Below are 27,655 nucleotides of genomic sequence, written 5' to 3' on the forward strand. Positions count from 1 at the left end.
TGGGAATGACATGAATGTAAATCACAAACAGACTGAGAAGGCTCAGTGATGAGAGCTGTTATCAGGAGACAGGGAGATGAGACCATTGGGCAAGTCAGACATACAAAGATGGACAAAACAAGAGCGATTTTCTCAAAGACTGTCTCAAAGATCTGGAGGTTTAGTTCTCTCCAATATATAATCAGAGTGTCTAAACCAAACAGGAAGTCAAGCTCAGCTCTGCCTTATGGCTGTGATGTACAACTACCACCTGCTAGGTAAGCAGATGTGGTACTACATCGCAGATAAGAGGTTGATAGGGTACAGAGTGAAAACTGCCTCTCAGCATCAGTGAGCACTCCCAAGAGAGGCTGTATATGAGCATCTGTGCATTTGAAGGGGTCAGAGACAAAAAATGCTGCTCATGAGGACAGCAGAAATTTCTAATAGAAAATGGCAATAAAATGTCAGCCAAAGCTCCTTTGATACAAGTACATAAAACTCTTCATATAATAAGATCTTCTACCTTCTCCAAACTTTCACTCATTTTTCGCAGTAAATTCTTTCTGAAGAGTTTTCCTGTGATATGTATCTAGCGACAAGTGTTTCAATCTCAGCATCTAGACCTAACTAGAACCACCTCAAAAGTGTCAAAACACCACAAGAAAGGCAGTTCTCCCAGTAACTCAGACAGTTAATCTTGCAGCATGGCCTTACGAGATTCCCAAAATGAGCGCGTCAAACAGCTTATCTAAATGACTCATCAAAGCTGCCAAGTAAAACTGTGGAAGACTATAATCTGAAGTGAAACATCACTGCATTGCAAATTCTCTCATGCTTCTGACAGCTGCTGAGCTAGACTCAAGCTCTGCAACCTTTGCTTTTGTATTTCCTAGTGGAGTATTCTCATTTATTATCTACCTGACCGCAGCAGCTAATAACAGACCAGGTCAAACCTCACTGACTTTCATTTGAAAACTTCACACTGATTTTAAGGGTCTTTGGACCAGATCTGATGCACAACTCAAATATTGGCATAACCACAGACTACTTTTTCCCCAGAATAATTCCATGATGGATTTTTATGATACATAAAAAGAGATGGAGAGATGAGACCATTGGGCAAGTCAGCATACTTGCATCAAATGCAATATCAAAGCAGTAGATTTTTTTTTCTCTTTGCCACTTCTTTTATCTAGGTTTTCTTTTGTATAGCAAGTGTTTGAGAAAATAAATGCTGAGCTAATACTTCCGAGATCAGATTAATATGTAACATAACTAATGAAATTTGTAGTTAAGCTGAAGTTTTGTTTTGCTGGATTTTATTTTTGGCAGCTTGAACTGCCTAAAATCCTAATTCAATTGCAATCTACTCAGAGCACAGCTGTTTTGCTTGGCTAAACTATTCTTGCCACTTAATAAGATACTTTTTTATTTAACTTTCAGTTCTGCCTAGGAGCCCCAGTGGGTCTTTTAAAACAGAAGATTATTATTAGAAATTAATTAAGTATTCTTTTCAATTCTGTCTCCTGAGAGTAACTAGGCATTGCTGCTGATCTCCTCTGCATTAAGACATTACTGATTGTCATTCGTAGGATGACAGTGTGGATATCTCATCTGGAAGATATGTAAGCCCATAACTATGAAAGATTTGAAAGACATTTAATATAAAATATAATAAATAAGTACAAATATTAAACATATAATTGCAATGTCAAAGATAGTGTTTACATGCCTGCGCTATAACACCAGAATAAAAACAAACACACATCCCAAAGACAAAAAAAAATCTTACTGCAATTATAGGAACCCAATGGATTACACTTAGTCCATGTTTGAGCACATTGTAACCCCCAACTAAACAATTCTGAGAACATCAAATGGAATTAAAGAAAAAGTTGATTTGATATAGTGGTTTTTTTTAAAGTGACCAGTGTCTACAAAGTGTTTGTTGTCACTGCTCCATCTTTCATTGCACATGACTACAAGGAGCACAGACTAAGGCTCCCACCTCTGGTGGTGGGCTCAGCTGGCACTACCTGGCTTTTCCTAAGTGAACCAAACCCATTAGGCACCAATATCCTGATGTAGTTTTTGATCTGAGGCCTTGAAAGTAGATATTAATACACTACTCACAGAATTAGCTATGCATTTAACATGGAACTTTGTGCTTGAGATGGCAGTTGGTCTTTTGAATTTTCACTAAACTCAGGGGTATGACTAACTGCTGTCATACTCTAACCAGAAAGGGATGTGAAGAGAAGAATGCCACCACGGTTCAACAGACAACAATCAATCACTTACTCTCAATAATAATTTGGAATTCAACTTACTTTTTTGGTCTGTAGTCAGGGATGGACCTGTCCAGTGATATCCTGTCGCTGAGCTGGGCATTGTAACCATATTCTTCATACTTAGTCTCTGATTCATGGCTATCATCTCTCAGGGTAGCAGCCATTCCCCCCTGACCCAAGCCTCCTGGACCTTCAACTAACCCCATGGGCTTCGCCAGACCTAAATGAAAAAGACAAAAAATCAAATTATTAGTATAAAGGAAATGGATCTAGACTCTTCTGTGACTACAGAATATTTTTTAGATAAACAAGATCTGAAGTCCCATGAAACTCAGCTCTGAAATGCTCATGGCTCTGTGGTAATCCTCAGCTTTTCAAATCGGAGTCCATATCAACACACCTTGTAGTATCAGTGCATAATTATTAATGAGCAAGCTATAAAGAAGCAACTAGCAGCTTTCACAATTTCTCCTTTTTCCTGTATAAATCCCTGGAAACAGGAATCTTGTTTCCAAACATTCCAAAATGCCTAATTAAGATAATTAAATTTTCCTCATAAGAACTGGAGACCAGGACCTTTCCCAGTATAGCCTATTGCTCCATTCGTTTTAAGGGAGGTATGTTCAATTTCTACCATGTTTAGATCTGCCAGTTTAATCCCGTATTAATGTCAGTTCTGGAATAAGTATTGGAGCTGAGGCATCTGCTCTGTGGCTCTAAGACCACCTGCAGCTCTTGAATGGTTCAGGTTCGGTTCCCATGCTGAGAATACAGCTATGCAACTGGTCACCAGCTGCTGCTGGGTAGGAAATAAAGGGTAAACCTAATTTCACTATGTGAGTCAATAGATGGGTCATTTGGACTCAAGTGCACACCTTGTCCAGCCTGTTCCCACAACGATGTGCTAAAACAATTACAGAGCTGACATATGAAATATGTATATAACGTAAGATATTCAGCTCTGTACAGCTTATAGGATCATAAAGTTTGGACACACCTGAGCTAAAATGATTTGTCCCACTTGGTCAGTGTTGAGATATTAGTCAGTAAACAATGCATTTACAGGTTTCATTCACTGGTATATTACTGGTCAACTCAAAAATACATGTAAAACAAAACTAAACCAACTTTAAAAATGCCCATATGATCACATCTCCAAGAACCTCTTCCAAGGCAACAGGCATTTAACTTGGTGCTGAATTCTCATAAATAAGCTCCTCAAATATCCTGTGTTTGATGTCAAATCTTTCCTTCCCAAAAGGCTCACCATCAGCAAGTCATTATAAGCAAAAAAGTTATTTATAATAGTCTTGGGGATACCATACAGAAAAGTGTAAATATCCTCAATCCTTTACAGCACAGAGCAAAACAATTACGAGTTTGACCTGGTCAACATTTTTCAAAGTAAAAATTTTTCAAGAGGAAAATGTCATTATTTCAACTAAACAATTAAAGAGAAAGGCAGAAAGAAACTTTCCACATTTGCTAGTAACAAACACGCAAGGCAGTACAAATCTGGGACTGGCTTCTCAAAGTCACAATAAGGTCTAGGACAGTTTAGTCTTTCATGAAGGAATGTCTCTTGCACCTCATTGCTAACACTGCCCTCACTTGTTATAGCTCCATCATCATCTCTGCTTAATTACAGGACAGAACAGAAAGACAGTAGTTTGTTAGTGGTCTGAAAAAGTAAAGTTAGCATTTTCTACTGTAGTGCCTATGATAAAATCCTGTGCTAAGGTTAAGTGCAACACTAAAAATAGTCTGTCTGAACATAAAAGGACTGAGAACCTGCAATACTCGGGAATTTTGGTACTGAATTTCAGGCACTGCCTACAAAAATACATACCTCATACTGCAATCAGTGATCCCAAATCAGGACAGACCTTCCTTATGTTTGTGTCTTTGATGTCTTCTTCATGTTCCTCATCATCATGCACTGAAACACTCAACTGTCTCAGAGTGAATCATGAATCTTAGCAGGAGCAGGGAGGGCAGAAGAAGAAGAAAAAAAGGACACCCTACAGAAAAACATTGTTGGCATGGCCAAGCTTTTGAAAAATTCAGTCAGCTCCAAGCATTCAAGCCTAGTGAGCTGTTGAAAAGAAGGGAAAACAAGAGGCTCACACAGCCACGGTCTCATTATAGGTGTGTGTATGTGAGGTGAACTCCAGGTCTCACTAGCAAGAGAGACTGAACAGAAGCACAGACAGAAGCACCACAGGCCACGCACCCATGAGGGGAAAGTAGAAAGACAAAGCTTCAAAACAGCATCTTTTTTCTAGGGTATTGTATTACTGGGACACAGAGAGAAGAGACCAAAGCACCAAGCTATTGGGATTGATACTGATGCTTAATCAATAATGAACTTCAAAGCAGTAAGTAAAACAAAATGCTAGGAAAAATGAAAGGTATGCTCAAGGCAAGGGAACAGGGAATTGGTAGACAGCTCTCTTCTTCAGTCAGTCACACTGCCAAACTAGGATCTTGACACTGATTGTCATTCTCTAATGCAACCCTCACTCATTCTATCTTAATTATTACAAGTACTATGGTGCCTACAGTTTGCTGTTAATGTACAAACATACCAAGAGTTCCTACTCAGAATAACTAACATTAGCCCAACATGGTCTCTTGAAAAACAGTATTCTTGGCCCTAAAAACTGAACAGATTTACTTCATACCTCACAAACTACTCTTCTTTATTGCTCACAATTCTTTGTAGCCTTATGAATCTTTTTTCCACTAAAACTGGTTCAAAAATTTTCGAGAACCTTCCATTCTTGCTTGCAGCAATCATCATAAAGCGATCAAGTGAGCATCAAGTGATCAACCTGCAACTGGTATTAAACATCTGCATTCTGCAGGGACAGGGAGAAACTAGCATGAGGGAGGCTCACAGTTAAGAACTGATATAATCATGTTTCCAACTGGGTCATGCAAGGAGGAAATGGAGCAAAAAATGTGGTACCATGACATTTGGGATATTTAAGAAGGACTATTTGAATTTTCTAATGAAACATTTTTCTGTAAGAAAAGTGGAGAATGAGACAGTTATAGTTTCTGTTGAAATTTGACTAAAATTCTTCAAGAGTTGTGCTGCAGTTAGTGATTTCAAACAGAAAACCTTTTTCCTTACTAAGTGAAGAACTTCAATACATATTAAATATTTCCGAAAATATTCTAGTGAGCTTCATTTTGAAGGAAATTGTAACATTTATCACTTTTGTTCCAATTTAGAATGAGAGGCTATTTGGCATTTTCACTAGCTTTATTATTTAATATTACTTCATTTGGAAAAACAGAAGGGCCTAATGTCATTCCTGGCCTCACAACTAGTCCTTGATCAAGTAATTACAGAAATTACATGTCTGAGACTCTAAATCTTTCCCCACCCAATAGGAAAAACACAGCAGCCTAATCTTCCTGCATGATATGGTGTTAGACTTAAAAGCAGTGATGCTGCGTGTCTCTGCTTTACTTTCCCAGTATACATCACCTTAAAGGAGGGGCTCAGATTCAGAGAAAAGCCAGCAGTTCCCTCAAAAAAACCCCAGCATAAGTTGGACCTATTAAAAGGGAGTAAAATTAGGTACTTTAGAAGTTAAAGAATCCAGAAAACTAGACACTTCATAAAGACTATGTCCTTGAAAGACTGCAATGTGGAAATTCATTTGCTGATCACGTGGAATCATCTGGGCTGGGTGCTGATGTCACACACCAAAGCAAATTGAAGATGAATTCATTAAAGTTAACTAACCTGCTTTGTTGAAAGGGTCTCCAAGATATAGCATGCTCATTTGACTTTAAGCAACAATTTAATTCCAGTAGTTGAAAAGTTTATACTATATGCTCTTGCAGTTTATAGAACAAAACACTTGCATCTTTACAGCACAAATAACAGGGGAATGAAAATTTAACCCCCAGGAAGCATCAAAAATTTTGCTATTTTTCTTATGACAGAATTAGTTAGTTAGCCTTCCAAACCATGCATAATGACAATTATATTCTAGCTTTTCACGATGCTAATCTAATCTTGTTCTAGGAAAGAGTCATCATATGTCTGACTTACCCTCAGAACATATTGTTGTGAGTTTTTTTCCCCATTCATTACCCAAATTGTAGCCTAGTCTGGCTAACAGTTATTATAGCAATACAGTAACATTGAACAATATATAGCAGCAATTAAATAAATGATGTCACATTGCTTCATTCTTCAAGAAAAGCACTAAAAGTGTCTCTAGAAGTTCTTAGGAACAATGATTACAGTATATTATATGTGTGTGTGTGTTTTAAATGCAGCAATTACAGGTAATGTTCTTCAAAGCACAGTTGGTTAGCTAGACACAATATAACTCACATAGGATAACATTTGCATAGCATTTTTCATCTGAAAGGATTACCTGTTGCTTCAGCAAATGTCTTCTCAACAGAGGGCTTTGTTCCATGACTACCTAAATCAAGATTGTAACTTGCTAACCCCTCAAAATCCACAAAAAAAAAAAAAACACAAAAACAAAACAAAACAAAACAAAAAAAACCCACAAAAACAAGTAAACAAACAAAAAAAAAACCACCAAACAAACAAAACCCCCAACCAAACAGAAAAGGGGTGCCTGTTCAGCAGCATCTTCTCAAAAAAAATGCTGGTATCGGGAGGCAGGCAATAGTAGACAGTGTTCCCCCACGTCTGGCTGAAGCAGAGGCTGCTGGAGACACACCTTCTAGCACATGTTCCAGGCCCTCATCCAAGGGGTCCCCAACAGTCTGGAACCACTGATCAGAATCATCTCATCAGAGGCTTCCAGCATGTCAAACGTGGGAACAACACCTGGGAGGACATGGAGGAGCAGAATACTCCACAGCAGTAATCCCACAGGATGCATAGGTGGGCTGCCAAAGACAAAGAGTCAGAAAAGAACAAGTTATTTGTGACCTAGGACTTGGGTGTTTTTGACTCAGGAGAAACCCAGACAGGCCCCAGGGACAGCTCATAGGAAAATTCATTCCCACAGGTCTCGCGTACTGGAACAACAGGGAAAAGGATACATTTCTGGAAATACTGCTGCTTGGCAAAGAGACAATTGCTATTGATTTTATATACTCGGTGTTTAGGTCCATCCTACAGTGATGGGGAGTAGTATAAAACCTAAAAAAGACAGATAGAGAGGTGCTTCTGGCTCAACTTCCAGCATATACATCGGTTTTAACCAAGGCAGATCAGAAGAAAGCACTTTTCTGCTTTCTTCTTTTAAAGCTTGTTACAGACTTTCAGATTCTCCTTTTACCTTTGATTTACTTACTTATGGCTCTAGCTAGCACCCATTTCACCCATTTTTCCATGGCTTGTGAAGCCACTGTGGGTCAGGTACAGCAGCAATGCTGATAGTGTAGTCCTGTGGCTCATGTCAGACCGAAGGACTGAAATCATGCTGCCAGCTCTGAAATGGTGATGGGGAGAGAGGGAACCACAGTGGCAATGCCCAGTGAGCTTCTATTTTTAAAGCTGTCTTTTCTTTAAATTTTTAGACTAAAAAGATCTACAGCCCATATGCTGGGATCAGTCATACCCAGTTCAATGCTGCAGATGACAATGAGGTCACAAATAATTAGTGTCTGTCATTCATTTCAAATTTATTGCTCTCACTGCAGAGATTTCTGTGTAAGACAGAAATTGCTAGGAGAATGCAGAGCAGAATGAACCGGTCTTAGTTTCTTAACCAGATTAATTACTCCGCAGGATGCATAATTTTCTAGGAAGAAAAGAGATCTCCTATTTTTCATCATAAACCCTGTCACAATGAGAAAATTACTGAAGAGATTTATGTGAGAAACTATGGCAAAAGGAAGATCAAACTACATCTGTGATTATTATACTTTTTTTTTTTTTAATTTGCAATACAATTACAGGCAGCTGTAAATCAGGTTCAGCAAGGTTCTCAGACATAATTAACCTTTTGACAATTCAAAATAAAATTAAGCAATTGAAAATAATAACACACCCACATTCACAATAGCACAGGTCTATTCTTAGCCTTTTTCTGGCCCTTCTGTCACTTCTGGCAAGGCCACCTCCCTTTCAGCAGCTGCAGCTCTGCTCCCATACCTCATCCCTCTCATCAAAATTCTGCCCAGATGGTACCAGGGATGCCGAGCACAATCACAAGGCCAGCTCCATCACCAATGCCACGAGTTTTGGGAAGCGCTGACAGAACTGCTGCAAAATCTCTGAAACGCCCTTGCTGACCTGTCTCAGTATTAAGCCGAGAAGGGCTCCAAAACCAAACTTCTGAGTTTTAACTACACTTAGACCGTATGCACTCTTCAATAACTAAACAAAAGCATTACAGTTTCTAGCACCTTAAAAGGAGGGAATAAAACATTTCCTTCTAAAAAACCTGTCAGTCACCCAGTAGTTATGCCTGTGACTCCTGAAACAGTTATCTCTCTTTTAAACAGGAAAGATAAAACTCATCAACAAACCAGCTGTTGCCTTCCTTTTCCAATTCTGATTTCTCAGTTGAAAACATCCCTGCATACCTTGTAAGGTAATAAAAATCTTTAGATCCTAGTTTAACCAAGGGAAAAAATAAAAAAAAAAAAAAAAAAAAGAAAAAAGGAATTCAGAGGCAATAGCAACTCAACAGGGATTGACAAAGCTGACTTCTAGCATTTCCAGTTATATCTTTTTAAAAGAAAAGGTTTATAGACTCTAGAATAGGTTCAGTAACATAGCTAAAACAAGACTCATCTTACAAGAATTTTTAAGCTAGTTCAATACAAAGCCACCCTTTTGGAAGCAGGTATTTAATTAGTTGCATCTAATGAGTCAGCTATAATGCTTCCATCTTGAATTACTGTATTGCGCTAATTTTGTAGTCTTGCTGTGTTGCAACTAGAAACTTCAGAGACTGGCATATCTGTAAGCATGGAGGAAAAAATTGATCTTCCTCCTTCAAGACTTAACAGTATGTTAGAGTGAAGCAGATGCACAAGAAAAGCATCTGGTTGGAGGAGGAGGAAGAAAGAGCAATATGAGTGAGCTATTCAACACTAAGCAAAAGGTCTCAGCTCGCCAGTTGTCTTACTGTTTATAGTTCCATTTTAGTGATTCCTAAAAATAACTAAGAGGAACAAGTTTTCCAGAATAACATGTTTACATCAGAGAAAGTCTCAATCACATAAACAGTTCCTTGCCTCTCATACACACCTAGCACAGCCCAGGGATGCTCTGATCAACTGCTCAATTCAGTACATAGCCCAGACTGAGTGCTAGAGGAGACATCCTGGGGAGGCTGAGCAAGTCCCTAGAGGGCACAGTTGCTACAGCCAAATGAAAAGGTGCCATGAGCTTTGTCTCAATTTCAAATTGAGCTGATGAGTCCCACCAGGCAGCTGGTTTGACAAAGAAGGGACACCCAGAGGCTACAAAATGGCACCAGTAACTACTTTTACAAAACGGTTTGAAATCTCTGGGTAAAAGACACCCAAGTCATTTACTACATTCCAAAAGAAGCAGATTTTGGGCTTGAGATTTGGTATCAGAAAAAGATCTCTTTTTTCAGAGATAAACAAAACCCTTCTACCTTAGATACTTCAGCTGTTGAGGTGCTCCAGTATAATGTTTTTGTACTAGCTTATATTGGTTCACATGTCCTTTCACTGGGCTACTGAATACAAAGCAGCCCCCACTGTACAGAAAGTTATGGTACTTGGACGTCTTTTGCAACTAGCACTGAAATATTGCAGTTTGGGAGGCATCCCAAACACCAGCAATGTTGGACTCCCAATGCCCCTGGAGGTTGGAAGGAGTCATCCTACACACCTTAGGGCAGAAATAATCTCCTGGAAAGGTAAGAAACTCCCCAGTATTGCACAAGATATGGTGGTGGTGCCAGAAATCAAAAACAGTGACTGCCTGAATTGCTGTCCTGTTGTGATTAATTCATGAATTAAAAAGCACCTTCCCTCCATTTCAAACACAGGCCATCTCTGGAAAAAGCTGAAGCATCTTCCACCCAGTGATTCCCTGTGACATCAGCAGGAGCTAATGGTATGGGGTAGTATCATATGGCATCACATGTAGAATGGCATTTCTCTCTTCTTCATCCTATGATACTACCTTGAGTCTGCCAAAATGCCGAGCAGGTTTCACAGCCTGTGCTTTCCTTTTCCTCCCTCTCCCATGCTGTATGCTCCATTTTTGCCAAAGGATCCCATGCAAAAATTTGCCAAAGCCAGATATCTACCTCTCTCCTTGACTCCCATAAATACTTCACAAACTATGGTAAATGAATAAATGACCATAGCTAAAGATTATTGCCTTGGAGAACACACACACACACAAAAAAATTGGCCTATAGACCTAAATTTGCTGAACCCATTTAGCAGCTCAGTGCACCAAAATTAACCTGGAAGAGTAAAAGCATATTGCAATTGCAAGCACAAGGATCAACAATATCCAGAAAAAAATGCTCTTTGAAATTATTTCACTAATTGACACTATTTCAGTCAACTTTGCAAACAGTAGTATGCAGCATAAGGAGTCAGCAGTGTCTAGCTCATGATTCAATCTAAATGTTAAACAGAGCCTGGCCCTTAATTTCTGCATATCCCAACTTTCCATATCCCAGATCAGTTTCTCCCCCCATGACCCTGCAGTAAGCCTACATAATATATAAGATTTGCTGCCCAGGGAACTGATCTGAATTTTGTCCATATCAAAGGTCCTTACTTTCTGAGCTAGAAGAAATGTTGTATGCGGATGAGATTTATTTTTACATACAGAAACATTCACCAAATTGCACTCTGCAGGGACAGAGACTCCAACTCTCTGCAAAAAGGAAAGCAACAAACAAAACCCCATCCAATTTAAATGACTCCAACACTTCCATTTATCTGAAATCCAAAATAGTCCTATTTTTTATAGTTTCAGTCAAATTTGCTTGAAAGATTTGTGTCCCCTAGTATCCAGTATCAGCCCCAAGTATTTCTGAAGATATACCAGGGAGAAGACAAACAGTATCCTGCGGCTGATGGTTTGGAAAAGGAAAAAAGCACAATAACAGGTAAAGCTGAAGCACTTGACATGCAACCTTTGGCTCTAGAAACTAGGAGGTGCAGTGTTTTCGTACCTTGACATCACCTCCAGACCCTTCTTTCTATTCAAGTGGAAGCCTGAGATACTGTTTCTCAACCTTCATCCACAACATCTATTTGTGAGAAGACTGCTGAATGACGGTGAAGAGATGATGGGATTTGGCAGCTCTGCCTGTAGAAGGGCTGTTCCTTTTCTGCCCACAGAAGCTGGCCAGGCAGAGAGAGTACAGTATCAGGAGCCCTGGAAATTATGTAAATTAGGACAAATTATCTGGAAAGAGGACTAATATCCAACCCCTTATGTGCTTTGCTCTATGTTTCTTATTCTGTAAAACGAGGACTTTTCCTGGTTGCAGAGAGCGATCTGAGGCACAGCCTATGAATACCTGTCAAGTGCTCAAAGTATATTAGATGAAAAAATGCCATAAAAATGCCCAGGGCTGTTATGAGCATCTGGGGTGAAAGCTGACCCTTATTCCATCCTACACACTCTGACGCTACCATATTTAAATATTAATCCTTAAACCCTTTATAGTAGCCCTACCAGGACATGATTTGGCCAGAACAACCTTTTTTTCTTTGTGTTTTCATAGCATGTAGTCTAGATTCAGGACACTATTGTAGCAGATGCTACACAAGCCCAGAAGGATAATTCCTACCCCAAAGAGCTGACTAGCAATGTTGAAGACAAGAAACAGATGCAGCAAGATAGTCATGGAAGAAAACAAGACAACATGGATCAGTAGGAGAGGCAGAGGCTGCAGTGCAGCAGTGGCCTATGGATTTCATCTTTGTCATAACAACAAGAAAACAAGTTGTTTCATAGCCCACCAGAGGATCATCTTTTCTACCCTACTGAACAGATTCTGTCCCAGTGTGCCCCCCATACATAGACACCTTCTTGGGGATGAAAAGGAGGGGATTCCTATGGGAAAGTAACCCAGGGACAGGATTTATCATTTTCTCCAAAATAATGTGATCAAGATGTTTCTGAAATGATTCCTTTTGTAGAAAAGCTTGAGATAAAAGCTCCTACTCATTCAAGTTATTTTGAGATGATGAAAGATGACAGTTCTGATATATGTAAGATAGTTTTCCCGCTGTGAAGGCTCAGCACAACTCCTCCTGTGTCTACAGAGGAAAGATGATCACTGGTAAAGCTGCTCCATGCCAAATGCAAGATTCCTACTGCATGGATTAAGAATTTGAAGAGAGGAATATCTGAGGAAATACAAAGAAAAATGTATAATGGAGGGCTAGGTGTAGGAGGCAAGCGTAGTAGGAGAACCTGTGTTAGTTGTCCTTGCACAATGTGGGGAATGATCAAGTCCATCAATGTATGCAGTAGGCCTGCTGGGGAAAAAAAAGGAACATATGTCCTTGCACAGTCATCTTCTCTGCCTGACCTACTATTCAAAGGTATAGCACACATGCTACTGCTGGCTGCACCAGCCCTCTTACAGGCCTCGTTTTTTGTTCACTGGCTTAGCAGAAACAATAGCATTGCATAGGCTACTCCCTCTCTAGACACAAAATTCATTAGTGCTCTTTAATTGAAAGAAATACTGTGTTTTTATGCACAGATATCTAATATCAAAAGTAATTGCTTTTACAGAATAGTCATTTGGAGCTGGTTTCCCCTTGAGATGAGAAAATGTATTCTAATTACAACAGATAGTTCAGGAGGATATAAACAGATTGACGACTGGGAAGGACCAAGAAATAGGAGCTACACAGACCACTGGAGATGAAGATAAAAGCTCATTTGTGAGGTAGGACACTGATCCTAATCCTATAGATAATAAGAGAGATGCCAGAGTACTGTCAGAGCCTTGATATAAAAAAAAAATTGATTTCCTAAAGAGAAGGGATACTTAAGCAAAGGAGATCTATGTGATATATTTTTAAACTTAAATTTTGAGTAACAAAAAAAAAAACAAAACCACTAACCCATACATGTAATTTTAAGTTATACACATGTGATTCTGATTTTTTGTCATTTTCATTTTAATGATCAAAAATATAATTCAAAAAGAAAGATCAGTTTGTTTCCTTTAAATAACAGATGCCATGATTCTTCTAGAAGTTTTAAAATCCCAGATGACCTGTGGTTTGTGCTGGTGAAACATATAAAATGGATTTTTCTCTTCAGGGCTTTGGAGAAAAGCCAGAAAACTCCTCTGGTGATGGCAAAAAAATCTGGAGTTGGGATGGGGGGAGATGAAATGTTGGTGTAGCTGCCCAGGATCCCACTGATATTAAAAGGAGACAAAATCTGACTGTCATCGGTTTGGTATCTGGCCTCTGGCAGTAGCCAGTACCCGAGGCGTCAGAGGAAACGAAGCACAAATCATAAAGCACTTGGCCAATTAAACTCTGCACAGTCCCTGGAAGCAGAGTTCCCTTTTGAACCCTGTAGGCAGGTAACTAAAGCCCTGAAGCATAATATTAGATTACCCTCATTATCTTAACTCAGACAGGTGGAAATAGGTCTTAAAACTACCCAGTGCCATTTAAAAGTCCAGTCACTAATATTGGACTCAACGACCTCCTGCAGCAATGAATTCTCTGGTACTGTCACAGTCAGAGTGTTACCATCACACATTAAATGGATCGTGTGTATCAATAGATTAGATTTGTTTTAATTTTTCCAGGGAATCAGAGGTGAGAACGCCTGAGGAAAGTGATGATTAAAACAATAACAGACCCATTCTGGAAGAAAGAGAAAGGGACTTCTCCTTGAAAAGATCCAAGGTGCAAAAGTTAAAACTGGGGTTGTTAAATTAGATTCAGGAACAAGCTGCTCCAAGACAAGTTAAAGTACTTTCATTTCATAAATGAGGAAAAGATCTTTTGAAAAACAAGGAGTTTGCTTGTGTGAATCAGGGGGTAGGGAAAGGAAGTGGTGGACTGTTGCAGGAAGGGAGTTCTGACAGGACGGAGCCCACAGCTGAAAAGATGCTGTTGGATGCAATAGCATTTTCTTGCACCTACAAAGCTGACTGCACATCTCTAACCGTTAAAAATACCCCTTTGACTTCTGATGTAATTCTGCATGAGAAATCCCTGACTGGCCTTTTCTCAGACCAGCTCAACTACAGCAGTGAATCCCACAGGTTTAGGTTCCGTAAGAAAGAAATTATCTTTAAATACAATGAATCTACAAAAAAGCGTATCTATCTAAATTCCGGTCCTATACAGGCTTGTACTACTCTAAACTATCATGGTGATATTAACGTCTAAACTAACCAAAGGCTGTATCACATCTGACATTGCCAAGCCTGCCAAATTATTTCCTTTCAGCCCAGGTTACAGTCAGGCACCCTTGGGACTCTGCTCTGTCTCAAAGGGATTGTGTCCATGACTAAGCAAGACTCTTCTCTCCCTGCTCAAAGGTGTTTGGTGAGCTCTCGACAAGGGCCAGGCAAGCCCATCTCCTGCAGCATCATTTTGCAATCATGCTCCACATTATTTTCAGACATTCATATGCCTCCCTGCTCATTTACCTAAATAGCCTACTATTAAATTAAACATAATCACACAGACAGCTTTCCCAATAACGAAGTCATATACAACACTTGCCATTTGTATGACTGAAAAGCTCCCGGTTGTTCAACCCATTTTACACAGCAGAGAATGACAGCATTAAACCCAGATGTAGTAGCTGCTGGAACTCAAAATCACATCATGCTTGAAAGTCGGATCTCAATTTTCCACCACTGAGAATGTGGTCACCGAGTCTACCTCTGGTAATGCAACTGTAATAAAGAGACAACGTAACACCTACAGACCTGCTGGCTACCTCCACTGGTCTCCCTTCCATGCTCCAGGAGTCACTGTCTGGTGTCTTTGTTGGTCATGAGAGAATCAAAAGATCTGAAAAAGTCCCCAGTTTTGTTGGAGCAGTGCTAGTTCTCTATCTGCTGCCTCTCCATCTTATAATCTGGCATTTCTCCTTGGGAATAGATGGTAGAAAAGATCAGCTGCTATTGAGGATGTGATATTTCAAATCCTTCCATCAGATCTCTTCAAGGGCCCACACTTGAAAATCAGTTAATTTGGATATCAGTTTTGACAGGAGTCAGAGAAGGCCTTGATTCCTCCATTTTCCTTTCAGTGTGATATTGCCTTATACTCTCTTTAAAGGTGACATACTTTTCTTTTTTCATCATTACACAGCAGTATTGATGGCTGGCTTCAAAACAAACTCATTTTCCTGACAGACTGCCTATTTTACATCTGTAGATATGTGTATTTTTCTTGAAATGTGCTTGTCTGCTTCTTTTTCAGGCACATCTTTGACACCTCTCAGGGAGTTTGGCTTGGAAATTTGGTTTGAGATAGAACTTGCATCTCTGCTTTTCCTCCTCTTTCCTCTCTTCACTTTATTTTCATATCTCATGTCAACACACACTACAGCTGTGCCTTCCTTGTCAATGCCAGGCTGAAGTGCCTCCTTCCATCAACCTTTTAATACGCATAAGATTAAATTTTCTACCAGCAGGACAAGTCAGTTTGAAATCAAACACAGGACGCAACTGAAGCAGCAAAAATATAGCCCAGAATCCAGCATCTAAATCAAAATGCTTAAAAATCAACAATTTATGGCAGTTTTGAAGCTAGAATAGATGAAGAAAGTTACTATGCAGAGTCCTCTTAACTGGTGAGTTAAGTTGGCGGACACATTGATAGCAGATTTATTGGAGGATGTGCCAGAACTAAAGGTCTGATTCTCTCCTGCTCACAGAGGAGTAGAGGGAGTCCACAGCGCTGAGAATCATACTTGGTTTTAAAGTGCCTTGCTATTGTTTAAGGAAATGTTGAGCCTGGATTTCATTTTGGCCCTAGAGAGGAAAGTGTTTGCTCTTGAAATTCATAAAAGAAAACCTATTTAGAAATGAAAGAGACAATGCTGCATGGATAGCTTATAACATACAATTAATCAGGGATTTATCAGGGAAAAATAAAAATAATTAGGTACCATATTCTCTGGAGGAAGTAAATCAAAGGATGAGATAGTTTTGCAAAAGAAAGAAGAAATGAGAATAAATAGCAATTGTCAATAAATGTGAGAAAATAAAGATGTAATGTTAGGGAAAAAACACTAGCACCATGTTTTATTTAAAAGCAGTAATAAAAACATTGCTTACTTTGATTTCTGCCCTTTCTGGTTTATTGTTGATATAAAGATAAATTGACTCAGATTTCCAGAAGCGGGAAAGCTACGATCCACTGTTACAGGCACTCTGAAAACCAGCACTGCTATAATACCTGATTCATTATTAACAAGATTGGCTTCATTGCATGTTGGTATTTTCACAAATTGACTGCGACCTACAGCTACTTTAGGCCCTGACAAACTCACTGCAAGACAAAAGGGGATTTGTTTGACAAAGGTGGGGTGCATTTGGTATCATACTACTTTGATCCACCTACAGAGCATGTTTAAAGCTATCACATGCATATAGAATTCAGATCATATGTAAAGACAATGGCCAAGTTTTTGAAATTGTGGATCAGACTTCTCCAATTTACCTTCCTAATGCCACTGACTGCAACAGTGCTTATCTGGTTTCCACCAAGGTAACGTAAAAAGAAATTCAAGTTTTCCAAAGCTCAATTTTTCTTCTAGCTTTCCTTTATGCAGAAATTCCATAAAAGAATGAATTTTCCTGTCCCTTGATGTGTCTCAGGTTTGTACTTATGACTACATTATGAGATGTTAAATTGCGCAGTAAAGAGAGAAATGAAGACAGTGATAGAATGTGCTTTCATACAGGAGAAGAAGATCCTTCAGTGAAGACATGGGTATGAATCAGAATTTGAATTTCAGAAAACTGAGGTCTGAGCTTACAGCTTGGACTCATCGCTCCTCAAGGACACAAAGCAGACATGCTATCTGGTTGCACTTGAACTTCAGGTCAGACCCACATTTCCCATAAACAGAATGAGTTGTCCAGCCCCAAATGGTCCCAGGGAAAGCCAGTGCTGAGCCCCCCAGGCCATGAAGGGTACCTGATGAGATGCTTCATGCTGCCTATCAAAGAGCAGAACAGGATCATTTCTCTGCTCCTTACATATTTAATTATTCTGTCACTACTGAAAGGCAATGAGATAAGCTAGTGGGACTCAAGTCTGCCATTTTAGGAAGCTGAAAATAAAGGAGGCTCTCCTGCAGAACTGGTGTAGTGTCAGGGAAATTTCATGCTGCTATAGTTATTAACTGGAGTAAGCAGGAAAGCAGGAAAAAAATGCTTGCATTAACATATTGCCAATTGACAGAGCAAGCAGAGGAATTCAATGTGAAGATCTGAGTCTGGTTCCTTTAAAAGCCAAGAACTTGATTTTCATGTTTTCTTTTATGAGTAAAAATCCCATTTGTCACTGATAATGATTTTTAGCCTGGTTTGCTAAGAAAAACAGTTTGTGGGATCACGCTGTCTGCCTTTGTCTATCAGTCTACTTCCCTCTCTCATACTCTCCCCCCATCTCTGCTCATTAGATTTTGAGGACTGTGTCTAATTTCAGCCAAAGCTTGGCAGACAGTCAGAGGTCTCCAAAAATTACATTTCTGCAAGTGTCACAAAAGTCAACATCTGGGAAGAAAGTGACATTATAATGTTCCTACTGAGAGAAGAGGTTCAGTGAAAGATCAAACACAAGAGACCTCTTGGAGCTATTACAGACCACCCAAGAATTCACCTTTAGGATATCAACCCACAAGAAAGTCAGCTTTCTTGCTTTTTCTGCTCAAGGATCTGAACACTTATTTTTAGGATTAATTGTGGTAATTACTGGATGTCTAGGTCTGTTGGATGTCTGGCTGTTATTTATATAATTGATTAACAATATCATGAGGTAAGATGCAGCACAGACTAGTACTGGACTCAGACCTCCTCAGTTAAATAGAGTACAGAGATAAGGGCAGGGGATGAAAAGAGCAGAGAGATGAGCTGGCACCACAGCTGAAGGGCAAAAGAAAGGCACACTTGGAAATGAAGCCCAGGTCTCTTAAGTCCAGATCTCGTATTTCAGAAGCTCCAAGTTCCTGTTTCTTTGAGCTTACAGACGCTTCTTGTCAGGCATTAGCAGCAATGATGAGAAGCAGATTAAGTGATAAAACATCATGCTTTTTGGTCACAGATTAGGAGATTCCTAATGAAATAATAAGGTATGTCTGTGACCCCATTTAAAACTATTTCCCCTGTAAAGATACCATGTTAAAGAAAATTCACATGGAAATGCCTGACTTGCTAAATCATCACTTCTTCCCTTAAGAAACCGAGAGACACAGAATTAGAGATGAGGCACCATGACAGCAGGACATACCACTCCATGCAACAATGCTTATTTCTCCTGGCATTTAAGAAATTAATCATTCTGATTGTTTATAGTAGGAGTGGCTTTTCCCTCCCTACCTCTGAAAGAAAAGCAAAGCAAAGTATGATTCCAAATGCACACAGCCTCATCAGCAGAGTACCAAACAAACCCTTTTTGTTTTGGTTTTGGTTTGTGGGTTTGTTTTTTTTTTGTTTGTTTTGTTTTGTTTTGTTTTTTTTAAACAGGGAATTTGCAGTTCAGTATCTGTCAAAATACTTTTGAAAATAATCAACCTCTAGTTTCCCAACCATATGCTGAGACACTCGTATCTAGCATAGAGAAGCCATAGGCATGCAATATCATCCATCGAATAGATCTTTCAGTTCAGGGACAAAACCAAAAGATCATATGCTGACTTCTTTTTCTAAAATAAATTTATATCCAGAAATATCCAGTTTTGTTTTCTGATAGCCTCTGTAGGCTGCACTATCTCAGCCTACCATCACACAGAGCATCACCTAGTGATGTCTAATTGGCATTGATCCCGCATTAGCTGTCTTGTCCTTTGGGCCCAATTTTGATCTTGCTACTATAGTGCAATAAGTAGGCTATGCAAGAGATAGCTTTCACCACTTGAAATTCTGGTCCAGAATAGTTATCAACACTCTACGTTAACATGAACTGTCAAACTGTTACGGGCTTTACCAGAACACCCTGCTGTACATTGGGCTGCAACGGGGAACTTCACCACTCCTTAGGGTTAGAGCAGTCCTGCCATGACTTATGAACAGACACTGACTCCAGTTCACTAATACCATGCTTACTTTATCAATTACAAGCAACTTTAATACGAAGAATTTTACAAAGTATTTAGCTGGCCTCATTCTTCCACAACCTCCACTGTGTCTCTAAGACAGCAGTATTTGTGCTCCAGCTTCTCGTCAGTATGATTAAAGGCCGAGAGATGCCTAAACAAGTAGTCCTGTATCATATGCAAAAATTCCCTCTTCAATGATCAGTGCCTTCTCTGAGGGCTGCATCACTCAGCCTGCATCCATTGGCATGCCAAACTGCACCATCCCAGCTTCAAAGGTAGGCCATGTCTTTGTTCCCTCATGAATATTTCTCCTCCGTTTCTATGTATCTTCTCTTCACTCTTCTCAGTGTGCAAGAAAGACTTAAAAATCTTACTCTGTGAACTTTTTAATGTGTGACAGAAAGAGGGAGACAAAGAATACAGTTCTTAGGCAGATCAGGTTCAGAATGAATCAGAGAATAAATGCTTAATTCCCTGACCTCATCTAAGAAGGCTCTTTGCAGCCTGGCTTAGAGTTTTGTGGGCCTGAAATGGGAACATGGCTGTGAATATGGGAACAATACAAAGCTGACTCTTTCAGAAAACAGAAGGGTTAACATTTAACCCCACTGGATACTAGCATTATAAAAGCCACTTCCGTTTCAGAATTAATTTTCTGCTGAATGAAAATGCATTGATCCAGATGGATCTGTTTCAGGAGAAGGATCAGGCTGGCACAGGTCTAAAATAAAGGATTATTGGTTTTGTGTATTCAAAGCTGGAGTAGCTGAGAGCAAAGTGTTCAGTGCAGGCACTAACGTGTCCAGGTCTACATCTAAAGGAGTACCCCAGGAAGGATATATTAAGTGAGTTTGCCAAATATTAAATTGAAGAAAGATGGGAAATTTCTAATTAATACCTGAAAATCTTTTCAGTGCTCTCTACAATACTAGCAGTGAACAAACAAAAGATAGTCTTCAAGTGTTAACAGTGCTACAACTTCTAGCAAATGCAAAAGATCATTAAAAAGTATGAAAAAAGACTGGTCACCAGGAAGAAATACAGAAGGAGGCTCCAGTGGAGCATTTGGTGGCCCATTTTGGTGCTGGAAGTCAGCAGTCTAAATCCACAGACCTGGATTCTGGGGATTCTACATGTGACACAGAAATTACGTAACAGAACTATAAAAAAAAAGTGGTTTCCAAACCCAAGGTTAACACAGGCTAACACCTAAACCACTCAACCACCCATTTTTCCAAGCCAAACCCACTCATCACTTGTGTAAGTTGTAAGCATTCAACTATTTCAGCAGTTGGGCAGCTTAGTATTAGGTTGTTTAATAATTTGAACATGATCAGCTCACTCTTACCTCATACTCCACTCCATCTGTTACATGGAGCCACCTGCAATCTATCATCATGTTTTAGGATTAACAGCTCTGTGCAGCAAAAATCTGTTTTTCCTATTAGAGGTGTGAACAGTACCTAGTCCCTGCTCAGCACCTCCAGTACAGTGCTTGTAACACAAATAACACCGGGATATGTAAGCCTTGTTGGCCAGCTGACACCAGAACAATGGGTAGCAGCATCTTTCATCAACAGGTTTCTTCTTGTGGTAGTCACCAATGGGACTGAGTTTTGCAGATGCAAAATCTTGCAGCTACCAGCAGACTCACTTTACACATGGCTGGATGACTAGAAATCTGCCTTACAAGGAATTTATAAAGTGACTGGAAATTTTAATCCTGTATAACCTTTGGGTTATACAATGTGATTTCAATTGGGGATATTTTTAGTCTTATCACTGCCTTCAGTTCAGTATGCACAGGAAAGAATACCACCAATCTTTTCTACAACACAAGACTTGCTTGAAAATGAGTTAATATAACAAAAAATACATTTTTTATTTACAAAAGCTTCACATCCTAGAGGCATATGAGAGCTGTAGAAAAAAATAAATTCAATTTCTAAAAGGGCAGTAAGGCCCCATTGCCAAATAAAATACAAAACCAGCATAAAGAATCCAAATGAAAAACAACCAATTAACCCTATCACCCCACCAAAAATGCCAGAGTATTGCAGGAGAGGGCTTTCCAACTGTCATGATGGATACCTTCCAAGAAACATGAGCTCCCGTGCAACAAAGTCCCTTCTGCTTTGCAAATGGTATGGCAGTACTTTGGCTAGGATGCTAGTCTGGGCTGTGGGAAACAGGAACTGGAGACTGTGTGTGACCTTGCACAAGTTCCAGTTTTTGATGCATTCCAAAGTGCTCTAACACACTGAGGATAATTCCTAGGTGCTAACATCTTGGGTCCAAGCTGAGTGCTTGCAGGAAGGACCACCTCTCCCTCCAGGGAGAGATCAAACCTTTGGCTGAGGCTCGGGAGGGGGTTAGTCAACAGAGGATATTGAAAAGATGGGAATAAGAAGTCCCGTCCTTGCTTTGAAGTCTGAAAACATTTGCCCACATAAGACCCACAGCTCTAAAGAATGCAGCAGATACCTTATTCTTCACCTAAAGGAAAGGGAAAGTTATATGATCCTCCTTTTGTTTTTATTTTTTAAGCAATATACTAGTGGTTAAAGCATTCAGCTAGGCTGCAGATAACCCATGTGCATTTAATTGCATATGCACACTAAAAGTACTTATTCAACCAAATCTTGAGGAAAAGCCTAGCTTTGGGTCCCAGTTAGACTCCATGAGTTAGGCACCAATTTCCCCAGTACTGTCAAATTGAAACAAAAATTATCATAGGCAGAAGCAGATCTTTAAGGTCAAAAGTGAAGGGCTTCTACCATGCAGGTTGAGGGATGGAGGAGGTCTGTCCATGGGAGCACAGACAGTAGCTGAGGCTGGGGGGTTGTGTACCGCAGCATACGTAACAGACACGGTGCGAGAAAAGGATTCAGTTTTGCTCCGTTGCAGGTAGATAGTACTGTGCAGTGTTGCAAAAACAGATAAATCAATCTCTGAACAAAGCTTGCTCATATACCAGGAGCAAGACAGCCATGATAAGGCTGCTAATCTGACCTCCTGGTCTGTGTACTTCTTTTTGCAAAATGCAAACTGAAGCCAAACAGTGCAAACACAGAAGCAATCAAAGACTGCAGTAGTAGGGGTCAGAGGTAGAAATATAAAGCTCGCCAGATCTATACCAGAAAGGGTAATCACTCCAAACCCTTCAAGGAGGAACGATCCTGTACTCAACCATACTGAAGTAGTATAGGGACACAGCATGAATTAATCCTTTATACTACATATACATCATCATAACTAGCCAAGATACTGCTCATACTGTGGCAGAAGGACCTTCATTTGGTCAGATTTACTACTGGAGTTACTATGCTGATAACTACTGGCTGTGCTGATGCTTCTGGATCAATAGCATGGATGAATTTAGGCAACTGACTTCAATAGGACTACGTGCATGGGTGAGCTGAAGAGAATTTGGATCATTGCTGCAGGCATAAAAATCTATTTGAGCAAGTTACCCCGTCCAACCAGCAATATCTGTCACTGTCCACACAATGCACTGCTGACAGCAAAACAGAGGTTGGCAGGATCTGCAGTTTGCTTAGAAAGTAGTGTCAGATTTGTGCCTTAGATTCTCGACTAAACACAGCTGCTGACTGTATCACAGACACGATCTTTAACTGTTCTCCCTAGGGCCAAAAGCTAGTAATACACTCGTAATCCCAGAGACCAGCTCTCTGTTTCACCAGTCTATGAAGTCTATGACAGAAGATACCCCTCACATGTATCTCTGCCTAGTCTAACACAGCCCTGCGTGAACCTCCGTAGGTAGTACTTGTGTTTCACAGTATCTGAATATTTAAAGAACTTCACAGAAGGGAGAGACCTGGCAGGATTCATTTTCTTCCCTGATCAGTTTATCAGGCATTAAAGCCTAGCTGGGAGACTTTTTACCAAGTAGTAATTCAAATGCAACTCTAGCAAGCCCAGTTTGTCATGCCTTACAAAGTGTGTGAGATCCTTATGCTAGTGAGCACTTATGAGTGCTCCAGTAAAAGTAACTGGATTGCCTGTATAAGTAGCTCTGAAATGTAAGTAATATGTAGATAACCAAGTTCCAAACGTAGCCTTTTGCCTACACAGACTCAGATCTTCTCCTCTCCCTCCTGCCACAGCTTATTGCCTGAAGAGGGGAAAGCAGTGATCTGTTCAGCTGAGGAACTGTCCCTCCTGGAGCAGAGTCCAGTGGCACACGGGTAACAAAGGCCTTTACATCAGCAGCTTCTTTCCACAGACGTGTCTTGGCCTTGCAGGGAGGAAGGCAGCACAAGGATCTGTTGGGGGACAGCATGTTTTTTGCCAGTGCTACACATTTTACAGCAGCTATTCAACCCAAGACAGATACTGGCATTACAGCAGCCTCTCGGGCATTTGCTCTAACATTTAGCCCAGGAGTTTAAGATTGAAGCAAAAGCACTAGAGAATCACAGACACCCAACATGTTCCTTTGTGTTTTCATGCACTGAGTTTGGGTTATTTAGATGTGATTTCTAAACGATGATGTGAAATAGGTAACTCTCTCCTGTAGTATTCTGACATCAAATACCCCTGCCTGACAGAACCATTTTTAAGTAGCAGTGCTTAGAGAAGGCCTTTCAAAAACCTTTTCCTTGGTTTAGTTTTCTTAATCATTGCCCATTCTCCCAGGATGACATGCAAATTACAGCTCAAGTATTAAAAGTATAAATCAGACTGTGGTAGGAAGCAAAAGGGCTTCTACAGAATGGCTCCATAGGAGGTGGTGCAAGGCTTAAAATATTCAGAAAACTATATTCTCACCTTTTCTAAAAATGTTTTGCTCATTTACCTAGACAACTCTTCAGTCCCTGAGAAAACTACATGTCCACACTGTTCATGATGACAAAGCAGAATCAGTCTATTGTCTCCTCATCTATCTACCCTGCAGCTGCCCTTGGACTCTCCTCAAAAGCCAGTAATCAAGGACATACTTAGAAAAAAACAATAAAATATATATATATATATTTTTTCTTTCCACTGCATTGTTTCACTAAGAAATCCCCTCACTGAGGATACAAAACAATTCATGGTCCCATGCTCATCCTTGGCTTAAGAGCAGATCCCTCAAAACAAGTCATTGAGGTAAAATAAAGGGAGAGGCAGGTGGCCACATCTGCTTCACAAGACAGCTTTGCAAGGCTACGCAGAAAGGACACAGAGTAATTTAGCCTGATGGCGAACAGCAAGTGCATTTTGCGTTTATTTTATCCTGAGGACATCCATTTCTTCCTCTTACTAGAAGATATGCAAACTTGTCTATAGACATTGAAGCGAGCCCTCTCAGGATACCTTTCAGCCAGATGACATAAGAGGCATAAACACACACAATTATTCAGAAATTAAATGGCCTGACAAATGCAGTAAGAGGGGTCGGAAACTGGTGTGAGAGCTCCTCTGCATGTTCCACTGGATTTCCCACAGAAAGTGCTGCTGCACTGTCTTGCCATGCAAAGCAATGAGCCCACAGTAGCTAATGCAGGTGAAATAAAATCTAATGCAAAGGACCACGGAAGCACAAGCCCACTTCCCTTACTGTGGGAGGAGAATGTCAAACAGGGATAAAAAAGCAGAACTCAGCTCCAAAATACCGCTTCCTTGGACATCTACAGACTTGCATATACACACACAGCTCACTCCATTTAGATCTACACCCAATCACAGGCGTGATATCACTTCAGCAAGCCAGCTGGTGAAGCTCAATTTGAAGAAAGGACCATTTTGCCACAAGTAATAATGCCATCCTCCATTCTCTCTTTTTCAGAGGACCTCTTGTTAATGCAGATGAAGGCCCTTTCCTACTGCTTCAGAGTTCAAAAAACCAAGGCCAGAGAAGTCATACAGATTATCCATGCCACACTTTTCTATGCTACCAGCGCAGATATTGTGAGCAGTGAAAGAAGACAGGACAGAAATTAGAGGTAAGCCAACACTGAAAAGATGATACCTTTCAAGCTTTGCAGCTATCTTCGCCAGGTGAAATTCCATACTGTTCAGTGTACAGGAGAGTTTGCAAACAAGAACTCAAATGACTAGCAGATTAGACTGAGAAATAAATTACAGAACCAAGATTGTCACCTTCATTCCCAGCAGTACTACTGTGCATTTAAACTCAAAGTAACCCCAGCTAAATGAGAGGACTTGAGACCAAGTTGCATCATGCTGCTCCCTGATTACTCCCTTCTGTTCCGTAAGACAAGCAAATCTTGGCTCTGGAGATGGCCTTGCTACGGGTACTTTTTATGTCATACATGACTTGCTGAATAGCCAGCAAGTGTAAGTTGTGCTGTAGCTTGTCTTCAAAACTGTCTAGGAAACCTGGATACTCCAGAACACCTGAAAGGATAAAAACTATAAGGCAGAAAGACAATTTTCATTCTGTTTGTATCTGCCATGCTGTTCTTGAAATGGGTTTTGCCTCCACCTATGAGGCTTTCAGACGTTCACAGCCATTTTCGTGGCACCATAGCCATGGGGTTTAGGAAAAGCAGACACAACTCATATACACATCCAATTAGCACTTGGCTGCGTTAGCTGTGTGCTCTCAGGAGAAGATGACTTTGGGTCAGCGGGAGGATCTCTGCTTGGCTTTCTTTCTCAGAAGCTAAAGTTCTCTTATTTCAGAGGACAGTTTTGATCAATAGGACTACAACAAGGTTGGAAGTTGCTCTGCTGTCACTGGCTTTCTTCCTTCCTATTATCCAGAACATCACAGGCTTTTTTTTTTGTTTTTTTTTTTTCCCCTTTCAGTTCGTTAGTTTAAACTAAGTGATGGAAATGACTACCCAGTGAAAGAACGCTACAAATAATAACAATAATAAAAAAGTATGCCAAGTATACTGAGAAAGAGAGACTGAGTACCCATTAGTAAGGTTAGAGTGGGGCATTAATAAAAGGAAGATTTGTTAAACATGACTCATTTCTTTTCCTTCCTTTCATAAATCTTATTATTTCTTTGGAGAAGAGCCATGTACTCAGTGGCTGAACTGCATTCTTAAATGATGCTCTTGGTTTAACTACTACCTGCCTTTACTTACTAAAAAATCAAATAAACAATCCCCCCCAACTCATAAAAACCCCACCTCTCATTATCAAGGGTATTGAGTTAAAGCCAGGTTTTCTAATCCTCTAAACCTAAACGGTAGTTATAGATGTGCAAGAACCACATTGCAGCTCTTTGCTAGAAAGATGACAGACCTGTATTTGCTTTTCCAACTCCAGTCGCATCTACAAAGAATTGGAAAGAAACTTAACTGGAATACTTCCTAAAAGGCAACAAAAACATCAGTCAAAGATTTTCTTTCCACTGCTGTAAACATTGCTTTTAATCCTATATAGTACAAATGATTCAAGTTCTACACAAATAGATGAGTCAATGATGAAATTACCACATGATTTTTCTGTCAAAATAAACTTTCCTCCCAGCTACAAACAAAAAAAAAAAGCAGCAACATTACACAAAAAAAGTAGTTACCAGTATATAAAACACAGAGCACAGGGAGAGACTTTAAAATCAGTGATGTGCTGCTGGAATGGAGATACATTTTCTGTATTTGTCAATATTTTGAAGAATTGAATGCAATTTTTCCTGTTTTATAAAAGAGATTTACCCTTTTTTTTATTACCAAACCTTTATACCTGTTCTTCCTTAAGTGCCTAAATAGAGTAATACTATTCCAAATATTACCTTATATTATTATAGGGGCTATCTAAATATTGCCTCATGATGTTTTCTTCCCTTATTTTGGGTAATAAAATCTCAGCCTTCTTGAAAGAAGACTAACACAACTAAAGCCAATGTGAAGTAGAAATCAGTCCTTTGGACTGGACCATCTCTTTGCAATACAGAAAGTCAGGCCTGTAACAATAGTTACTTACCTAAGCTCAAGCAACTGATCCATAACAATTGAAAATACTTGTTATAATGTGTGGTATACCAATATACTGCAGCCTAACTTAAAAAAAAAAAAAAGTTTATATTTTTCACTCCTGTCTTCACCCAACTTTGAATTTCTTAAAAAAATCCTCAAAATGAGACCACGTGAAGAAGATACTCACTAGGAAAAGGAAAGCACATGGCTGAGAGTGGTCCCCATAAGCAAGCTGATACTTTTGG

General features: G+C 39.8%; 1 protein-coding gene across 4 annotated transcripts in view; it reads right to left on the reverse strand.

The window, feature by feature from the left end:
- GALNT9 (polypeptide N-acetylgalactosaminyltransferase 9) overlaps positions 1-27,655 on the reverse strand; it is a 158,823-nt gene that overhangs the window by 125,989 nt on the left and 5,179 nt on the right. For 3 of the 4 annotated variants that reach the window (XM_033008245.2, XM_033008247.2, XM_033008248.2), the window contains one exon: positions 2,313-2,493. In XM_033008245.2, coding sequence (XP_032864136.2) covers positions 2,313-2,493 — 181 coding nt within the window. Of the gene's footprint in view, positions 1-2,308; positions 2,494-27,655 lie in introns of those variants that run through there. The other variant, XM_033008249.2, reaches the window with a different exon arrangement.

This window comes from Tyto alba, unplaced genomic scaffold (genome assembly GCF_018691265.1).
Source record: "Tyto alba isolate M040663 unplaced genomic scaffold, T.alba_DEE_v4.0 Super-Scaffold_44, whole genome shotgun sequence".
Classification (NCBI taxonomy): Eukaryota; Metazoa; Chordata; class Aves; order Strigiformes; family Tytonidae; genus Tyto; species Tyto alba.